Source organism: Somniosus microcephalus, chromosome 3 (genome assembly GCF_052327205.1).
Source record: "Somniosus microcephalus isolate GS21.2 chromosome 3, FLI_Smic_1.0, whole genome shotgun sequence".
NCBI lineage: Eukaryota > Metazoa > Chordata > Chondrichthyes > Squaliformes > Somniosidae > Somniosus > Somniosus microcephalus.
Window position 1 is genome coordinate 206,786,514 of NC_140989.1, and position 20,497 is coordinate 206,807,010.

Below are 20,497 nucleotides of genomic sequence, written 5' to 3' on the forward strand. Positions count from 1 at the left end.
GGGGCCGGGCTCCTCGTGGCGAGGCATTGCGCCAGGGCACAGTACTGTTGCCGGACTGCGTAAATCTTATCCGCCTCTTCGGTGAGCGCGACGCAGTCTGCGGTTTCTGCTCGGGCGAGGGCCGCCTGGACTTGCTCAGGGAGTTGAGTAAGGAACAGCTCGCGAAACAGAAAGCACTGGGGCTCGGACCCCAGGAGAGTCAGCATATGGCTCATAAGCTCCGAGGGTTTGGAGTCACCTAACCCTGGTAGCGTCGGTAAACGGCGAGCGCGCTCCGCTTTGGTAAGACCAAATACCTGCAGCAATCGTGTCTTGATGGCGACATACTTGTCAGCATTTGGGGGACTCTCCAGAAGGCTGATGATTCTCGATGCCGTCGAGCTCTCGAGTGCGGAGACCACGTGGAGATATCTGGTCTGGTCCTGTACGATGTTGCGGAGCTCAAATTGCGCCTCGGCTTGCACAAACCAAGAGGCCGTCTGTTCCCAGAATTGGGGGAGCTTCAAGGCCACTGCATTGGTCTCCATTACTGGCCCGTTCTCTGCGTTCACCGCGAAAAACAATCGTGAGGATTCGGGGTCACCAATGTAGGAGTCTCTACACTCCTAGCAAAGAATCTATGAACTCACTGGAAGTTAACAAACTGAGTTTAATGTATTAAAACTTTACAAAAGAAGAAAATGCAGGAGAAGCTCTAAACAGGTCTTTTCTCTATCACTCCACACGAGGACTGGCTGGCCACGCCCTCTACCTCTGACGTCATGACATCATCACGTTTCCCGCCGTTGGGGACGTCACATGACCCACGTGATGACGTCATCGCGTCAGATCGCGATTTTGTCGATCTAGCTCTGTTTAACCAGAGCCAACATTGAAAGGTAATAAACATGATTAAAGGCAATTATACAAATCACTGTGAAAGTCTCTTAGTGGCTTTGCCACAGGATATAGATTTAAAGTAATTGGTGAGGGGGGTTGAGGAGAAATCTTTTCACCCAGAGGGTGGTGAGGGTCTAGAACTCAGTGCCTGAAAGGGTGTTCGAGACAGAAACCATCATCACATTAGTTCCGTCCTGTGTTCCCTCTGTCTCTTTTCCTTGCTGTGATCGGGGATGTCACTACAATGAGCTTCCACTCTAAACCATTACTTCTAAGTCTGTCTCTTTCCCTGGTTAGATCTACCTATGCAGCCAAAGTAACATGCAATCTATTCTCTTCAGATTTTGACGGGTGAGGATTGGAATGAGGTGATGTACAATGGGATAAAATCGCAGGGAGGTGTGAACTCGGGAATGTGGTCATCCGTGTATTTTATTGTCCTCACGCTCTTTGGAAACTGTATCCTTTCACTGCAATGAATGTCCTGTTCTCTCGGGTTCTTAGTTTGTGCGCTGGGCTGTATTTATATTGCACTCATCTGCTTGGTGCTCCAGGAACATTTTAAAGTACGGGCAGGCTCAGAGTGGCTATCAGACACGCTTCTAGAATCGTCTTTGAACTATATTGATCGCTCACTTATTGAGACTGCTCAGCCGCCGTATTCAAAAACACTGGTGGTAGAGGCAGCACCGAATGGGTAGGCCACGTAACCATGGTAACCGTGCCAGAGAAGGAGCTAGTCCAAAATAGCGGCCCAGAATTTGCTGGAGAATTCACAATCGTGCCCCATTTTAAAAACCTCTAGGAACAATTTACTACCTGTAGGAATGAGACTCCATAGATTCAATTGTTCCCTTTCTGGGCCAGAAAGGTTGAGTGTCATTGCAGGAACATAAATCTCCTAATTAAAAAAGGTCCTTACGCTGTTATGCCAGCCCTAACCTCCTGTGGCGAGGTTAATGGGCAATTATTGAGCGAATGCAGCAATTTCCTGAAAACACACGGGGAGTTTGAGGGCGAGCTCCCGGTATCGTGAGGCTAAAGGTGGAGGGGCGCAAATCGTTCAGCAACTTGTGGCGATTCACATCTCTTCCTTGCCACAAGTTGCTGAACGATTTACACTTTAATAACAGTGAGCACCATTAAACTGGTCATTATTTTCCCAGCAAATTGTTAAACCATGGCCAATTGGAGTGAGATCTAGCCTTGGCATTTCAGTCCAAGTCTCAATAGGGTGAAAGTTGCCGTTTGTCCTTTGGAGAGATCAAGGTGTTGTGGGATATCTGGGCTTTGGCCCAATCAGGTGTTCATGAGGAATGCCAGCCAGAGTAGTGGTGTTGGAGGGAGCGAATGGGTTGAGGCCCAGACTACTGCACAGGGGCTCGATTGCTCCAATCGTGTTTCCTACTCCCGAGATAGTGCTGCTCCAACTATTATTTGCCCCTGGACTGCTGCACCATTTGTGCGGAGAAACTCCAGCCTGAGCCCCCAACCAACCACATCCAACTGACCCTAGGCTCAAGTGCCAATCACATACTGGGCGGCAGTAGTGGGAAAGGGTAGACACAGGGAGGATGTTTCCCTTGGCTGGGAAGTCTACAACCAGGGGTCACAGTCTCAGAGTAAGGGGTCGGCCATTTAGGACTGAGATGGGGAAATAATTTCTTCACTCAGAGGGTGGTGAATCTTTGGAATTCTCTCCCCAAAAGGGCTGTGGAGGCTCAGTCGTTGAGTATATTCAAGACAGAGATCGATAGATTTTTGAATATTAAGGGAATCAACGGTAATGGGGATAATGCAGGAAAGTGGAGTTGAGGTAGAAGATCAGCCATGACCTTATTGAATGGCGGAGCAGGCTCAAGGGGCCAAATGGCTGACTCCTGCTCCTAATTCTTATGTTCTTATGAGACAGTAGCAGGAGCCATGCCCGTCGCTCAGCACACAAACCGTACCACCCTACCTTGCCTCAGTAGGGTCATGAGGGGAGACTAAATACCTTGAGAATGCAAGACAGACTTATTCTCAGGTGTGGAAATCTGGGACTCTCTCCACCAAAAGGCTGTGGATGCTGGGGGACAATTGGAGCTTTCAAGACAGAAATTGATTTTTTATTGGGTCAGGGTATCAAGGGATATGGAGCAAAGGCGCGTCAATGAGGTTGAGGTGCAGATCAGCCATGATCAAATTGAATGGCGGAGCAGGTCTAAGGGGATGGATAACCTATTCCATTGCCTATGTTTCTCCTCAGAGGGAACTTCAGGGCTGTTAGCAAGTAAAAAACTAAAGCCTCTGAACTGCCATGGGTTGAAATTGATCCTGGCCCATTCTCGAGTCCATAAATAGCTGTGAGTCCGTGAGCAGGGAGGCCTTAAATTGGTGCCCGGGCCTCAATAACACTTTAGCCCAAGCTGCTGTCTCTGGTCTATCCTCCACAGGCGACTCACACACTTTACGAATAGGAATATCAGACAGCTTGCCTCGCTGTCAGTGGCCAGAAGGCAAGGCCTGGGAGGGGGGGGGGTTAGAGCATTAACATTTTATTTTCTTCTTCCTGGGATGTGGGCGGCACTGGCAAGGCCAGGATTTATTGGCCACATCCCACATGGGGCGGGGGCGGGAAGGTTGAATAATACTGAGCGGATCAGGCCCGACTCCTGCCCCAATCATTGGAAAAGAATTTCCCAGACTGAACCGTGAACAGGCGTCAGGCACCTCATTAACCCATGCGAGGAGCTGACACCTCTTTTAGATGGCCGCTGGGGCGCCTGAAAAATATGCCTGACCAATTTGGCGATGGCTCAAATGCAGGCGCATTTTGGGTGTGGCTCGTCCCGCTGCCCAATTGGTCATCATTGCACCTGTTTTATGCCCTGAAATAGGGCGCAATGCTGACCAATCACTACCCCGGTGGGCAGGGCCTTGGGATACTGACTGAAGAAATAAAGTTCCAGTCAAACCACTTGGGATTCTAGGAATTATGCTGGAGTTTTTTGGGATCATGCTCAGCAATTCCACTGCAAATCCCTGGCAACCACATAAAGGCCTGTTTTTCCTGATGATTGGCAAATGATCAGACAGTCTATTGAGCTGATCCCAGGGCTTGAAGATTAACCAGGTGTTGCTTTGCTACTTCCTGCAATAAGGCCCGACATTTGAGTGGATGCAGAGTGATTGGGCTCAGTTTCTCAAATCCTTAACCCTGATGTAAAGACACCCTGCTGAATGTGTTCCTGGCCATCGCAGTTGATAATCTGGCCAATGCCCAGGAGTTGACAAAGGTAAAGTATCTCTTGAACTTTAATCTCTTTGCTGTTGCATAACTAACTGTTTTCAATCAATTATTACAGACTGGACACAAGGAGCACTTATCATACAGTACAGACTGGGGACATTGTACAGATTCCATACAGTACAGACTGGGGACATTGTACAGATTCCATACAGTACAGACTGGGGACATTGTACAGATTCCATACAGTACAGACTGGGGACATTGTACAGATTCCATACAGTACAGACTGGGGACATTGTACAGATTCCATACAGTACAGACTGGGGACACTGTACAGATTCCATAGAGTACAGACTGGGGACATTGTACAGATTCCATACAGTACAGATTGGGGACACTGTGCAGATTCCATACAGTATAGACTGGGGACATTGTACAGATTCCGTAGAGTACAGACTGGGGACATTGTACAGATTCCATAGAGTACAGACTGGGGACATTGTACAGATTCCATACAGTACAGACTGGGGACATTGTACAGATTCCATAGAGTACAGACTGGGGACATTGTACAGATTCCATACAGTACAGATTGGGGACACTGTGCAGATTCCATACAGTATAGACTGGGGACAATGTACAGATTCCGTAGAGTACAGACTGGGGACAATCTACAGATTCCATAGAGTACAGACTGGGGACATTGTACAGATTCCATACAGTACAGATTGGGGACACTGTGCAGATTCCATACAGTATAGACTGGGGACATTGTACAGATTCCGTAGAGTACAGACTGGGGACATTGTACAGATTCCATACAGTACAGACTGGGACATTGTATAGAGTGCAGACTGGGCACACTGTACAGATTCCATACAGTACAGACTGGGGACACTGTACAGATTCCATACAGTACAGACTGTGGACGCTGTACAGATTCCATACAGTACAGACTGGGGGCACTGTACAGATTCCATACAGTGCATAGAAGATAGGAGCAGGAGTAGGCCATTCGGCCCCTCGAGCCTGCTCCGCCATTCAATGCGATTATGGCTGATCATCCAAATTCAGTACCCGGTCCCTGCTTTCTCCCCTTACCCCTTGATCCCTTTAGCCTTAAGAAATATATCCAACTCCTTCTTGAATATTTTTAATGAATTGGCCTCTACTGCCTTCTGTGGTAGAGAATTCCACAGGTTCACCACTCTCTGGGTGAAGAAATTCCTCCTCATTTCTGTCCTAAATGGCTTACCCCTTATCATTAGACTGTGACCCCTAGTTCTGGACTCCCCGACCATTGGGAACATCCTTCCTGCATCGAGTCTGTCCAGTCCTGTAAGAATTTTATAAGTTTCAATGAGATCCCCTCTCATTCTTCTAAACTCCTGCGAGTACAATCCCAATCGACCCAATCTCTCCTCATACGTCATTCCTGCCATCCCAGGTATCAGCCTGGTGAATCTTCGCTGAACTCCTTCCATGGCAAGAACATCCTTCCTCAGATAAGGTGACCAAAACTGCACACAATACTCAAGATGTAGTCTCACCAAGGCCCTGTAAAACTGCAGCAAGACATCCTTGTTGCTGTACTCAAACCCTCTCGCTACGAAGGACAACATACCATTTGCCTCCTTAACCGCCTGCTGCACCTGCATGCTTATTGACTGGGGACATGCACAGATTCCATACAGTACAGACTGGGGACACTGTACAGATTCCATACAGTACAGAGTTCAGACACTGCACAGATTCCATACAGTATAGATTGGGGACACTCTACAGATTCCTTACAGTACAGACTGGTGACACTGTACAGATTCCATACAGTACAGACTGGGGACATGGTACAGATTCTATACAGTACATTTTGGGGAAACTGTACAGATTCCATACAGTACAGACTGGGGACTCGGTACAGGATCCATGGAATACAGACTGGGGATAATCTATAGATTCCATAGAGTACAGACTGGGGCCACTGTACAGATTCCATAGGTTACTGACCTGGGGACAATCTACAGATTCCATACAGTACAGAATGGCGACACTGTACAGATTCCATACAGTACAGACTGGGGACAATGTACAGATTCCATACAGTACAGACTGGGGACATTCTACAGATTCCATAGAGTACAGACTGTGGAAACTCTGCAGATTCCATACAGTACAGAGTGAGGACATTGTACAGATTCCATATTGTACAGACTGGGGAAACTCTACAGATTCCATACAGTGCAGACTGGGGACACTGTACCGATTCCATACAGTACAGACTGGGGACACTGTACAGATTCCTTACAGTACAGACTTGGGACACTGTACAAATTCCATACTGTACCGACTGGGATCATTTTACAGATTCCATAGATTACAGACCTGGGGACAATCTACAGATTCCATACCATACAGACTGGGGACACTGTACAGATTCCGTACAGTACTGACTGGGGACATTGAACAGATTCCATACAGTACAGAATGGCGACACTGTACAGAGTCCATACAGTACAGAATGGCGACACTGTATAGATTCCATACAGTACAGACTGGAGTAACTGTACAGATTCCATACAGCACAGACTGGGGACACTGTACCGATTCCATACAGAACAGATTGGGGACACTCTACAGATTCCATACAGTAGAGACTTGGGTCACTCAACCTGTTGCAGATGCATCTGTCCATGACAGCATTGGTGGAAGTGACCACCGCACAGTCCTTGTGGAGACGAAGTCCCGTCTTCATGTTGAGGATACCCTCCACCGTGTTGTGTGGCACTACCACCGTGCTAAATGGGACAGATTTCGAACAGATCTGGCAACTCAAAACTGGGCATCCATGAGACGCTGTGGGCCATCAGCAGCAGCAGAATTGTATTCAACCACAATCTGTAACCTCATGGCCCGGCATATCCCTCATTCTACCATTACCGTCAAGCCGGGAGATGAACCCTGGTTTAACGAAGAGTGCAGGAGAGCACCAGGCATACTGAAAAATGAGGTGTCAGCCTGGTGAGGCTACAACACAGGACTACTTGCATGCCAAACAACGGAAGCAACATGCGATAGACAGAGCTAAGCGATCTCACAACCATCGGATCAAATCAAAGCTCTGCAGTCCTGCCACATCCAGTCGTGAGTGGTGGTGGACAATTAAACAGTTAGCAGGAGGAGGAGGCTCCAAAAATACCCCCATCCTCAATGATGGTGGAGCCCAGCACGTGAGTGCAAAAGACAAGGCCGAAGCATTTGCAACTATCTTCAGCCAGAAGTGCCGAGTGGATGATCCATCTCGGCCTCCTCCTGAGGTCCCCAGCATTACAGATGCCAGTCTTCAGCCCATTCAATTCACTCCACGTGATGTCAAGAAACGGCTGAAGACACTGGATACTGCAAAGGCTATGGGCCCTGACAACATTCCAGCAATAGTACTGAAGACTTGTGCTCCAGAACTAGCTGTGCCCCTAGCCAAGCTGTTCCAGTATAGCTACAACACTGGCATCTACCCGGCAATGTAGAAAATTGCCCAAGTATGTCCTGTCTACAAAAAGCAGGACAAATCCGACCCGGCCAATTACCGTCCCATCAGTCTACTCTCAATCATCAGCAAAGTGATGGAAGGTGTCGTCGACAGTGCTATCAAGCGGCACTTACTCAGCAATAACCTGCTAACTGACGCCCAGTTTGGGTTCCGCCAGGGCCACTCAGCTCCTGACCTCATTACAGCCTTGGTCCAAACATGGACAAAAGAGCTGAACTCAAGAGGTGAGGTGAGAGTGACTGCCCTTGACATCAAGGCAGCATTTGATCGAGTGTGGCATCAAGGAGCCCTAGCAAAACTGAAGTCAATGGGAATCAAGGGGAAAACTCTCCATTGGTTGGAATCATACCTAGCACAAAGGAAGTTGGCTGTGGTTGTTGGAGGTCATTCATCTCAATCACATGACATCACTGCAGGAGTTCCTCAGGACAGTGTCCTAGGCCCAACCATCTTCAGCTGTTTCATCAATGACCTTCCCTCCAAAGGTCAGAAGTGGGGATGTTCGCTGATGATTGCACACTGTTCAACACCTTTCGAGACTCGTCAGATACTGATGCAGTCCGTGTCCATATGCAGCAAGACCTGGACAACATTCAGACTTGGGCTGACAAGTGGCAAGTAACATTCGTACCACACAAGTGCCAGGCAATGACCATCTCCAACAAGCGAGACTCTAACCATCTCCCCTTGACATTCAATGGCATTACCATCGCTGAATCCCCCACTATCAACATCCTGAGGGTTACCATTGATCAGAAATTGAACTGGACCAGCCATTTAAATACTGTGGCTACAAGAGCAGGCAAGAGACTGGGGACACTGTACAGATTCTATACAGTACAGACTCGGGGCACTGTACAGATTCCATACAGTACAGACTGGGGACATTGTACAGATTCCAGACAGTACCGACTGGGTTCAAGGTACAGATTCCATACAGTACAGATTGGAGACACTGTACAGATTCCATTCAGTACACCTGGGGACACTGTACAGATTCCATATAGTACAGACTGGGGACACTGCACAGATTCCATTCAGTACAGACTGAGGATAATGTACAGATTTCATACAGTACAGACTGGGGACACACTACAGATTCCATACAGCTGAGACTTGGGGAGTCTCTACCGATTCCATACAGTACAGACTGGGGTCATTGTACAGATTCCATACAGTACAGACTGTAGAAACTCTACAGATTCCATACAGTACAGACTGGGGGCACTTTACAAATTCCATACAGTAGAGACTGGGGACACACTACCGATTACATACTGTACTGACTGGGATCATTGTACAGATTCCATACAGTACAGATTCCATACAGTGAAGACTGGGGACACTGTATAGATTCCATACTGTACAGACGGGGGACATTGTACAGATTCCATACAGTACAGTCTGGGGACACTGTATAGATTCCATACAGTACAGACTGGGATTACTGTACAGATTCCACAGAGTAAATACTGGGAACACTGTACAGATTCCATAGAGTACAGACTGGGGACTCCACAGATTCCATACAGAACAGACTGGGGACACTGAACAGATTTCATACTGTACAGACTGGAGTAATTGTACAGATTCCATACTGTACAGACTGGTGACATGGTGCAGATGACATACAGTACAGACAGGGGGCAGTGTACAGATTCCATAGAGTACAGACTGGGGACACTGTACAGATTCCATGGAGTACAGGCTGGGGGCAGTGTACAGATTCCATACAGTAGATACTGGGGACACTCTACACAGATTCCATACTGTACAGACCGGGGACACTGTATAGATTCAATAGAATATAGACTGGGGACAGTCTACAGATTGCATAGAGTACAGACTGGGTGCACTCTATAGTTTCCATAGCATACAGACTGGGGACACTCTACAGATTCCATAGAGTACAGACTGGGGACACTGTACAGATTCCATACTGTACAGACTGGGGACGCTGTACAGATTCCATGGAGTACAGGCTGGGGACACTGTACAGATTCCATACTGTACAGACTGGGGACACTGTACAGATTCCATGGAGTACAGGCTGGGGACACTGTACAGATTCCATACTGTACAGACTGGGGACACTGTACAGATTCCATACTGTACAGACTGGGGACACTGTACAGATTCCATACAGTACAGACTGGGGACACTGTACAGATTCCATACTGTACAGACTGGGGACACTGTACAGATTCCATAGAGTACAGACTGGGGACACTGTACAGATTCCATACTGTACAGACTGGGGACACTGTACAGATTCCATACAGTACAGACTGGGGACACTGTACAGATTCCATACTGTACAGGCTGGGGACACTGTACAGATTCCATACAGTCCAGACTGGGGGCAGTGTACAGATTCCATACAGTACATACTTGGGACACTATACAGGTTCCATACTGTACAGACCGGGGACACTGTATAGATTCAATAGAGTATAGACTGGGGACAGTCTACAGATTGCATAGAGTACAGACTGGGTGCACTCTACAGTTTCCATAGCATATAGACTGGGGACACTCTACAGATTCCATAGAGTACAGACTGGGGACACTGTACAGATTCCATACTGTACAGACTGGGGGCACAGTACAGATTCCATACAGTACACACTGGGGACATTGTACAGATTCCATACAGTTCCGACTGGGGACATTGTACAGATTCCATACAGTTCCGACTGGAGACACTGTACAGATTCCATTCAGTACACCTGGGGACACTGTACAGTTTCCATATAGTACAGACTGGGATCATTGTACAGATTCCATACTGTACAAACTGGTGACACTGTACTGATTCCATACAATACAGACTGAGGACACAATACAGATTCCATACAGTAGACTGGTGACATTGTACAGATTCCATACAGTACAGACTAGTGGCACTGTACACATTCCCTACAGTACAGACTGGGTTCATGGTACAGATTCCATAGAGTACAGACTGGCGACACTGCACAGGTTCCATACAGTACAGACTGGGGTTATTGTACAGATTCCATACAGTACAACTGTGGACACTCTACAGCTTCCATACAGTACAGACTGGGGATACTGCACAGATTGAATACAGTGCAAACAGGGGACACTGTACAGATTCCATACATTACAGACTGGTGAAATTGTACAGATTCCATACAGTACAGACTGGGGACACTCTACAGATTCCATAGAGTAGAGAGTGGGGTCACTGTACAGATTCCATACAGTACAGACTGGGTATATTGTACATATTCCATATATTACCGACTGGGATCATTGTACAGATTCCATAGAGTACAGACTGTGGACACTGTACAGATTCCATACTGTAGTGACTGGGAACATCATACATATTCCATACAGTACCGACTGGGATCACTGTACACATTCCCTACAGTACAGACTGGGTTCATGGTACAGATTCCATAGAGTACAGACTGGCGACACTATACAGATTCCATACAGTACAACTGTGGACATTCTGCAGCTTCCATACAGTACAGACTGGGGATACTGTACAGATTGAATACAGTACAAACAGGGGACACTGTACGGATTCCATACATTACAGACTGGTGAAATTGTACAGATTCCATACAGTACAGACTGGGGACACTGTACACATTCCATACAGTACAGACTGGGGACACTCTACAGAATCCATAGAGTACAGACTGTGGTCACTGTACAGCTTCCATACAGTACAGACTAGTGGTACTGTACAGCTTCCATACAGTACAGACTGGGGACACTGTATAGCTTCCATACAGTACAGACTAGTGGTACTGTACAGATTCCATACAGTACAGACTGGGTTCATGGTACAGATTCCATAGAGTACAGACTGGCAACACTGCACAGATTCCATAGAGTACACCTGGGGACACTGTACAGATTCCATAGAGTACAGACTGGGGACAATCTACAGATTCCATACAGCACAGACTAGGTCACTGAACTGGAATCTCTATGACATAATAAAGACTCACTATGCACTTGGTTGTACAGAAAGCAAGGCTTTAATCGACTTGTAACAAAACATGGAGGTCTAGTTAGTAGTCACTAGCTTCCTGTCACCGGCCAAGAATTTATATTCCTCGGGCGGCGCCCTCAGCTCTACATATTCCATAGAGTACAGACTGGGGACACTGTATAGATTCCATACAGTAGAGACTTGGGACACTCCACAGATTCCATACAGTACAGACTGGTGGCACTGTACAGGGTCCATACACTACAGACTGGCGACACTGCACAGATTCCATACAGTACAGATTGCGGAAACTGTACAGATTCCATACAGTACAGACTGAGATCGCTGTACAGATTACATACAGTGCAGACTGGGGACACAGTACAGGTTCCATCGAATACAGACTGGGTATAAAATACAGATTCCATAGAATACAGACTGGGGACAATCTATAGTTTCCATAGTGTGCAGACTGGGGACACTGTACAGGTTCCATACAGTACAGACTGGGGACCCTATGGATTCCATAGAACAGACTAGGGACACTACATATTCCATAGTGTACAGACTGGTGACATTGTACAGATTCCATACAGTACCGACTGATCATTGTCCCCAGTCTGTACTGTATGGAATATGTACAATGTTCAGATTCCATACAGTAAAGACTGGTGACACTGTACAGATTCTACACAGCACAGACTGGGGACTCACTACAGATTCCATATAGTACAGACTGGGAACACTCTACAGATTCCATAGAGTACAGACTGTGGAAACTGTACAGATTCCATACTGTACAGACTGGGGACACTGTACAGATTCCATAGAGTACAGATTGGGACTCTCTACAGATTCCATAGAGTACAGACTGGAGTCACTGTACAGATTCCATACAGTACAGACTGGGTATATTGTACATATTCCATATATTACCGACTGGGATCATTGTACAGGTTCCATAGAGTACAGACTGGGGACACTGTACAGATTCCATACAGTACAGACTGGGGACACTGTATAAATTCCATACAGTACAGACTGGTGAGACTGTACAGATTCCATACCGTGCAGACTGGGGACACTGTAGTGATTCCATAGAGAGCAGACAGGTGACACTGTGCAGATTCGATACAGTAAAGAATGGGGACACTGTACATTTTCCATGCAGTACCAACTGGGTTCTGTCGTAAATCGCAACTTCTACAAGAAGCAACTCAGGAAGTACTACTGGACGGCCAGCTGAGGGCGCCGTCCGAGGAGTATAAATACTCGGACGTTGGCCCAACTTGGCCAGAGACAATATGGAAACAGGAAGCTAGTGACTACTAACTAGACCTCCATGTTTTGTTACAAGTCGATTAAAGCCTTGCTTTATGTTCAACCAAGTGCGTAGTGAGTCTTTATTACATCAGGTTCATTGTGCAGATTCCATAGACTACAGACTGGGGACACTGTACAGATTCCACATAGTACAGACTGGGGACACTGTACAGGTTCCATGGAGTAAAGACTGTGAACACTGAACAGATTTCATTCAGTACAGACTGCGGACTCTCTGCAGATTCCATACAGTATAGCCTGGGGACACTGAACAAATTCCATACAGTGCAGACTGGGATCACTGTACACATTCCATACCGTACAGACTGGGGACATTGTACATATTCCATATATTACTGACTGGGATCACTGTACAGATTCCATAGAGTACAGACTGAGGACACTGTACAGATTCCACGCAGTACAGACTGGGCACATGTACAGATTCCATACTGAACATATTGGGGACATTGTACATATTCCATATATTACCGACTGGGATCATTGTAGAGATTCCATTGAGTACAGACTTGGGACAATGTACAGATTCCATACAGTACAGACTGGGGACAATGTACAGATTCCATATGGTACAGACTGGGGACACTGTACAGATTCCATACAGTACAGACTGGGGATGCTGTACAGATTCCGTACAGTACAGACTGAGGAGACTGTACAGATTCCATACAGTACAGACTGAGGAGACTGTACAGATTCCATACAGTACAGACTGGGGAGACTGTACAGATTCCATACAGTGCAGACTGGGGACACGGTACAGATTCCATACAGTACTGACTGGGGACTCGCTACAGATTCCATACAGTACAGACTGGGGACACTCTACAGATTCCATACAGGACAGACTATTGACACTGTACAAATTCTATACAGTATAGACTTGGTACACTCTTCTGATTGCATACAGTACAGAATGGGTATGCTGTACAGATTCCATACAGTGCAGACTGGGGAGACTGTACAGTTTCCATACAATACAGACTAGGGACACGGTAGAGATACCATAGAGTACAGGCTCGGGTCACTGTACAGATTCCATACTGTGCAGACTGGGGACAATGTACAGAGTCCATACAGTACAGACTGGGGACGCTCTACAGATTCCATACAGCACAGACTGGGGAAACTGTACAGATTCCATAGTGTACATACTGGCGACACTGTACAGAATCAGTACAGCACTAACTTGGTATATTCTACACATTCCATACAGTACAGTCTGGGGAAACTGTACAGATTCCATACAGTACAGAATGGGGATGCTGTACAGAATCCATAGTGTACATACTGGCGACACTGTACAGAATCAATACACCACTGACTTGGTACATTCCATACAGTACAGTCTGGGGAAACTGTACAGATTCCATACAGTACAGAATGGGGATGCTGTACAGATTCCATAGTGTACATACTGGTGACACTGTACAGAATCCATACAGTACTGACTTGGTACACTCTACATATTCCATACAGTACAGTCTGGGGAAACTGTACAGATTTCATACATTGCAGACTGGGGACGCTTTACAGATTCCATACAGTACAGACGGGACACTCTACAGATTACCTACAGTGCAGACTGGGGTCATGGTACAGATTCTATAGAACAGACTGTTGAAAATCTACTGATTCTATAGAGTATGGACTTGGGACACTGTACATATTCCACACAGTACAGACTGGGGACACTCTACAGATTTCATACAGTACCGACTGGGGATATTATACAGATTCAAAAGAGTACAGACTGTGTTCATTGTACAGATTCCATAGAATACAGACTGGGGACACTGTACAGGTTCCATACAGTACAGACTGAGCACACTCTACAGATTCCATACAGTACAGACTGGGGACACTCTACAGATTTCATACAGTACCGACTGGGGATATTATACAGATTCAAAAGAGTACAGACTGTGTTCATTGTACAGATTCCATAGAATACAGACTGGGGACACTGTACAGGTTCCATACAGTACAGACTGAGCACACTCTACAGATTCCATACAGTACAGCCTGGGGACACTCTACAGATTCCATACAGTACAGCCTGGGGAAACTGTACAGATTCCATACAGTACAGACTGGGGAAACTGTACAGATTCCATACAGTACAGACTGGGGAGACTCTAGAGATACCATACAGTGCAGACTGGGGTCACGGTACAGGGTCCATAGAATTCAGACTGGGAACAATCTATAGATTCCATAGAGTACAGACTGGGGACATGGTACCAATTCCATACTGTACAGACTGGGAACACTGTACATATTCCATACAGTACCGACGGGACACTCTACAGATTCCATACAGTGCAGGCTGGTGGCACAGTACCGGTTCCATAGAATACAGACTGGGGACACTATACAGATTCCATACAGTACAGACTGGGGACACTCCACAGATTCCATACAGTACAAACTATGGACACTGTACAGATTCTATACAGTATAGACTTGGTACACTCTTCTGATTCCATACAGTACAGACTGGGGAAAATGAACAGATTCCATACAGTACAGAATGGGGACGCTGCACAGATTCCATACAGTATAGACTTGGGACACTGTACAAGTTCCATACAATGCAGACTGGGGACACTAGAGATACCATAGAGTACAGACACGGGTCACTGTACAGATTCCATACCATGCAGACTGAGGACAATGTACAGAGTCCATACAGTACAGACTGGGGACGCGCTATAGATTCCATACAGTACAGACTGGGGACACTGTACAGATTCCATACAGTATGGCCTGGGGACAATGTATAGATGCCATAGAACAGACTGGGGACAATGTACATATTCCATAGTGTACAGACTGGCGACACTGTACAGAATCCATACAGCACTGACTTGGTACACTCTACACATTCCATACAGTACAGTCTGGGGAAACTGTACAGATTCCATACAGTGCAGACGGGACGCTGTACAGATTCCATAGTGTACAGACTGGCGACACTGTACAGAATCCATACAATACTGACTTGGTACACTCTACAGATTCCATATAGTACAGTCTGAGGAAACTGTACAGATTCCATACATTGCAGACTGTGGACGCTTTACAGATTCCATACAGTACGGGCAGGGGACACTCTACAGATTACCTACATTGCAGACTGGGGACATGGTACAGCATCCATAGAATACAGACTGGGGACAATCTACAGATTCCATAGAGCACAGGCTGGGGACACTTTACAGATTCCATACAGTAAAGACTAGGGACACTGTACAGATTCCATAGAACAGACTGGGGACAATCTACTGATTCTATAGAGTATTGGACTTGGGACACTGTACATATTACATACAGTACAGACTGGGGACACTGTACAGATTCCATACAGTACAGACTGTGGACACTCTACAGATTCCATACAGTTCAGACTGCGGACATTGTACATATTCCATATATTACCGACTGGGATCATTGTAGAGATTCCATTGAGTGCAGACTTGGGACAATGTACAGATTCCACAGAACAGACTAGGGACAATCTAGAGATTCTATAGAGTGTAGACTTGGGACACTGTACATATTCCATTCAGTACAGACTGGGGACACTGTACAGATTCCACAGAACAGACTAGGGACAATCTAGAGATTCTATAGAGTGTAGACTTGGGACACTGTACATATTCCATACAGTACAGACTGGGTACACTGTACAGAGTCCATACTAGTCATAGAGTTATACAGCACAGAAAGAGGCCCCTCGCGTCCGCGCCGGCCATCAAGCCCTGTCTAATCTAATCCCATTTTCCAGCATTTGGTCCGTAGCCTTGTATGCTATGGCATTTCAAGTGCTCATCCAAATGCTTCTTGAATGTTGTGAGGGTTCCAGCCTCTACCACTCTTTCAGGCAGTGAGTTCCAGATTCCAACCACCCTCTGGGTGAAATAGTTTTTCCTCAAACCCCCTCTAAACCTCCTGCCCCTTACCTTGAATCTATGCCCCCTTGTTATTGACCCCTCTACTAAGGGGAAAAGTTCCTTTCTATCCACCCTATCTATGCCCCTCATAATTTTGTATACCTCAATCAGGTCCCCCCTCAGCCTTCCCTGCTCCAAGGAAAACAACCCCAGCCTGTCCAGTCTTTCTTCATAGGTAACATCCTGGTAAATCTCCTCTGCACCCTCTCCAAAGCAATCACATCCTTCCTATAGTGTGGCGACCAGAACTGCACACAGTACTCCAGCTGTGGCCTTACCAGCGTTTTGTACAGCTCCATCATAACCTCCCTGCTCTTATATTCTATGCCTCGGCTAATGAAGGCAAGTATCCCATATGCCTTTTTAACCACCTTATCCACCTGTTCTGCTGCCTTCAGGGATCTATGTACATGCACACCAAGGACCCCCTGATCCTCTGTCTTTCCTAGGGTCTTACCATTCATTGTGTATTCCCTTGCCTTGTTAGTCCATCCAAAATGCATCACCTCACACTTTTCAGGGTGAAATTCCATTTGCCACTGTTCCGCCCATCTGACCAACCCATCTATATCGTCCTGTAGCCTGAGGCTTCCCGCCTCGCTATTTACCACCCCACCAATTTTCATGTCATCTGCGAACTTACTGATCATACCTTTTACATTCACATCCAAATCATTAATGTAGACCACAAATGTTATGTCCGTGTATCTTAATGTTGTGTCCTTCAAAAATCAGACAACAGGCTGCAGGGAACGATTCAACAGGTGTTTACTGAATGAGGGTTACTCTAGAACTAATTGTACAGATCACTACTCAGGGTTTATATACAGGTGTGGTCACTGCCGTTACTACAGTATACAGGAGCTGTAAAAAGTAGTTCTCTCCCTTAAAGGTACATACATTACAATTCCTCCCCTTTTAGATTAACAGTACCATAACACTCATTTAACAATTAAATATCAAACTAATTACAATTAACACTTTTAACATGCAACATTAGCTGAAAATAGTCTATTTATAAATTCAGTCTTTGGGGAGGCTTCCTGATCCTTTCTGGATAGCGCCTTTCCCGAGTGTCTTGCTCTTGGTGCGGAGGCGATTCTGGCCCCATCGTCGGTTGGTTCATCAGCTTCCGATGCTACTGTTTCTGGGGTAGATGCTACCTGTACGTTGGGTTCATCACCAGGTACGTATGGGCGAGGCATGGGGTTGACGTGTTCCTGTGACTCTAGGATTTGGTCAGCATGGCGTCTCACGATGCTCTCCTCAACGTCCACTGTGTACATTAGTGGGCCCTGCCGTGTGCATGTCGTTCCTGGCTGCCATTTTTCTGTTCGGTAGTCGCGGGCCAAGACTGGTTGCCCTACATTGAAGCTCCTTGTTGGCTTCTCATGGATGTGCTGGAATTGCTTACTCTCAACATCTCTTCGTACGTTTGGTCTGAGCAAATCCAGGCGAGATCTTAACCTTCGGTTAAAGAACATCATGGCTGGGCCTGGTTGGTGACTGCATGTGTCGCATTCCGGTAGGCGAACAGGAAATTGTCCACCTTGTGCTGCAGCGGAATGTTGTCATTGTACATAGCCTTTATTGCCTTCTTAAAGGTTTGTACGAACCTCTCAGCCAAATTTTGGGCTTGCGTTTTCTTCAATTTTAATCATCGCTGTCATACCTTTTAGTGTTCCGAGTCCTTGCTGGAACACTTCTTTCACGTCAATTAGGATCTTTGACAGTCGCCCAGGTGTGACGTCGTCATCCTTTTTGTCAGCCACAGTCAGTGCCTGTATGGAATGCCAATCTAGCTGTATCTTCCGGATCCATTCACGTCCTAGTAGTGGTGGTCCTCCATCTGGCAATACATATATGTCCATTTTTGGTGTTTCCTTGCCGTTATATATAACGTTCACCCTTATTTTTCCTTTGGCGTAGACTTTTTGCCCCGTCTACGTCTTCAAGACAATCTTTGTATCTCTCAAGGGTATATGTGAGAATAGCCGCTTGTAGTCCCTTCTGACTGTTAGGGCTGATCCTGTGTCCAATTCCATTTTCACTTGGACTCCTGCTATCTTGAACGTGACCCAGATAGTTTGGTGATCCTCTGTTTTGATCACATTATGTAGTTTCATACAACCCCGCTCCTTGCTTCCGGAGTCTGTATCACTCTTCTGTTCGTCTGAACTACTCTCCGTCACTTTATGTACCTTCTTGTACTTCTCCTGTGGAGATTTCTTGCTGCTGGTTTTCTTTCCCGACCTGCAGACTCTTGCTATGTGTCCTACTTTTCCACACTGTCTGCACACTTTGTCCTTGAACCAGCAATCATTATGGTCGTGTGTTGTTCTGCCGCAGCGATAGCACTTCACTGTTCCGTATGACATTTCATTTGTGCCATATTCTTGCGGTCTCCATTGTATCTCTGCAGTGCCCCGTGCTGCTGCTTCGTGTGATACTGCAATGCTGAAAGCCTTGTCCAGCGTAAGATCCTTTTCTGATAGAAGCCGTTTCTGGGTTCCTTCACTTTGAAGCCCACACACAAACTTGTCCCTTAAAGTATCTGCTAGTCCCGTTCCAAACTGGCAGTGTTTCGATAGCTTGCGCAGTTCCGTTAAGTACTCAGCATTACTTTAATCTTTATGCTGGTTCCTTTTGTGAAACTTAAATCTTTCTGCTATCAGCAGCAGTGTGGGGTTTAAGTGGTCCTGTAGGATTGACACTATGTTTTCAAAATCCTTTTCTGCTGGCTTCTCTGGGGTTACTGGGCTTCGTAGTAAGCCATACGTTTTTGCACCCATTGAATTCAACAATACCAGCGCTTTCTTGTCATCTGGCACTTCATTCGCCTTGCAGTATACTTCTATGCGTTCAACATATGTCGTCCAATCTTCGACTTCATTGTCGAACGCTGTGATACTGCCACTCTTCGGCATTTTTGGGTGTGGTTAGACTGGCTTAAAATGGCATCTCCCGCGCTTTCCTTTCTTCCCCGCTGCGGCTTAAAATGGCGTCTCCCACGCTGCTGCCAACGCCGCTCTCGGCGGTCCTCGTGGCAAATGGCAACGCCCTGTGGGTTTCGTGCGCTGCTCCTGCGCTGCTGCCAACGCCGCTCTCTGCGGTCCTCGTGGCAATGGCAGCGCCTCGCGTTTTCCTGCACGCCTCTCTCCCCCGTTGACGCTGCTCGGCCCTTGAACACCGGCTGCGCTCTGCTCTCTCTCGCCTCTCTCCCCCGTTGACGCTGCTTGGTCCTGAACACCGGCTGCGCCCTGTGCGCTCTGCCCTCTCTCTCTCCCCTGTCGACGCTGCTCGGCCTTTTTCTGTGCCGCTCGGTCGGGCTCTAGCCCGTCGCTGTCCGGGAAGGGTCTGCGCAGTACCTGTTGCCAGCCCGTTTCGCTGGACCACCGTGACTGGAAAGCCAAGCCTGGCTCTTGACAGCCTCCCCTGCGATGCTCAAATCTCCGATGGATGACTGGGCGGTTGCCCGTGGTCGACGCCCGTGCTTCTGGACTCGACCTTCTTCCACTGTTCTCCAGGAGCGAATCCCTGGGAGGTGATGCAGAGTTGCAGGT

At 46.9% G+C, this 20,497-nt stretch overlaps 1 protein-coding gene across 1 annotated transcript in view; it reads left to right on the forward strand.

Annotated features, from left to right (window-relative positions):
• Nucleotides 1–20,497, forward strand: part of LOC147121682 (putative voltage-dependent R-type calcium channel subunit alpha-1E) — a 1,254,166-nt gene that overhangs the window by 283,308 nt on the left and 950,361 nt on the right. Inside the window, exons 16-17 of the mRNA XM_085977984.1 lie at nt 1,221–1,338; nt 4,090–4,157. Of these exons, the coding sequence (XP_085834110.1) occupies nt 1,221–1,338; nt 4,090–4,157 (186 nt within the window). The remainder of the gene's footprint in view (nt 1–1,220; nt 1,339–4,089; nt 4,158–20,497) is intronic.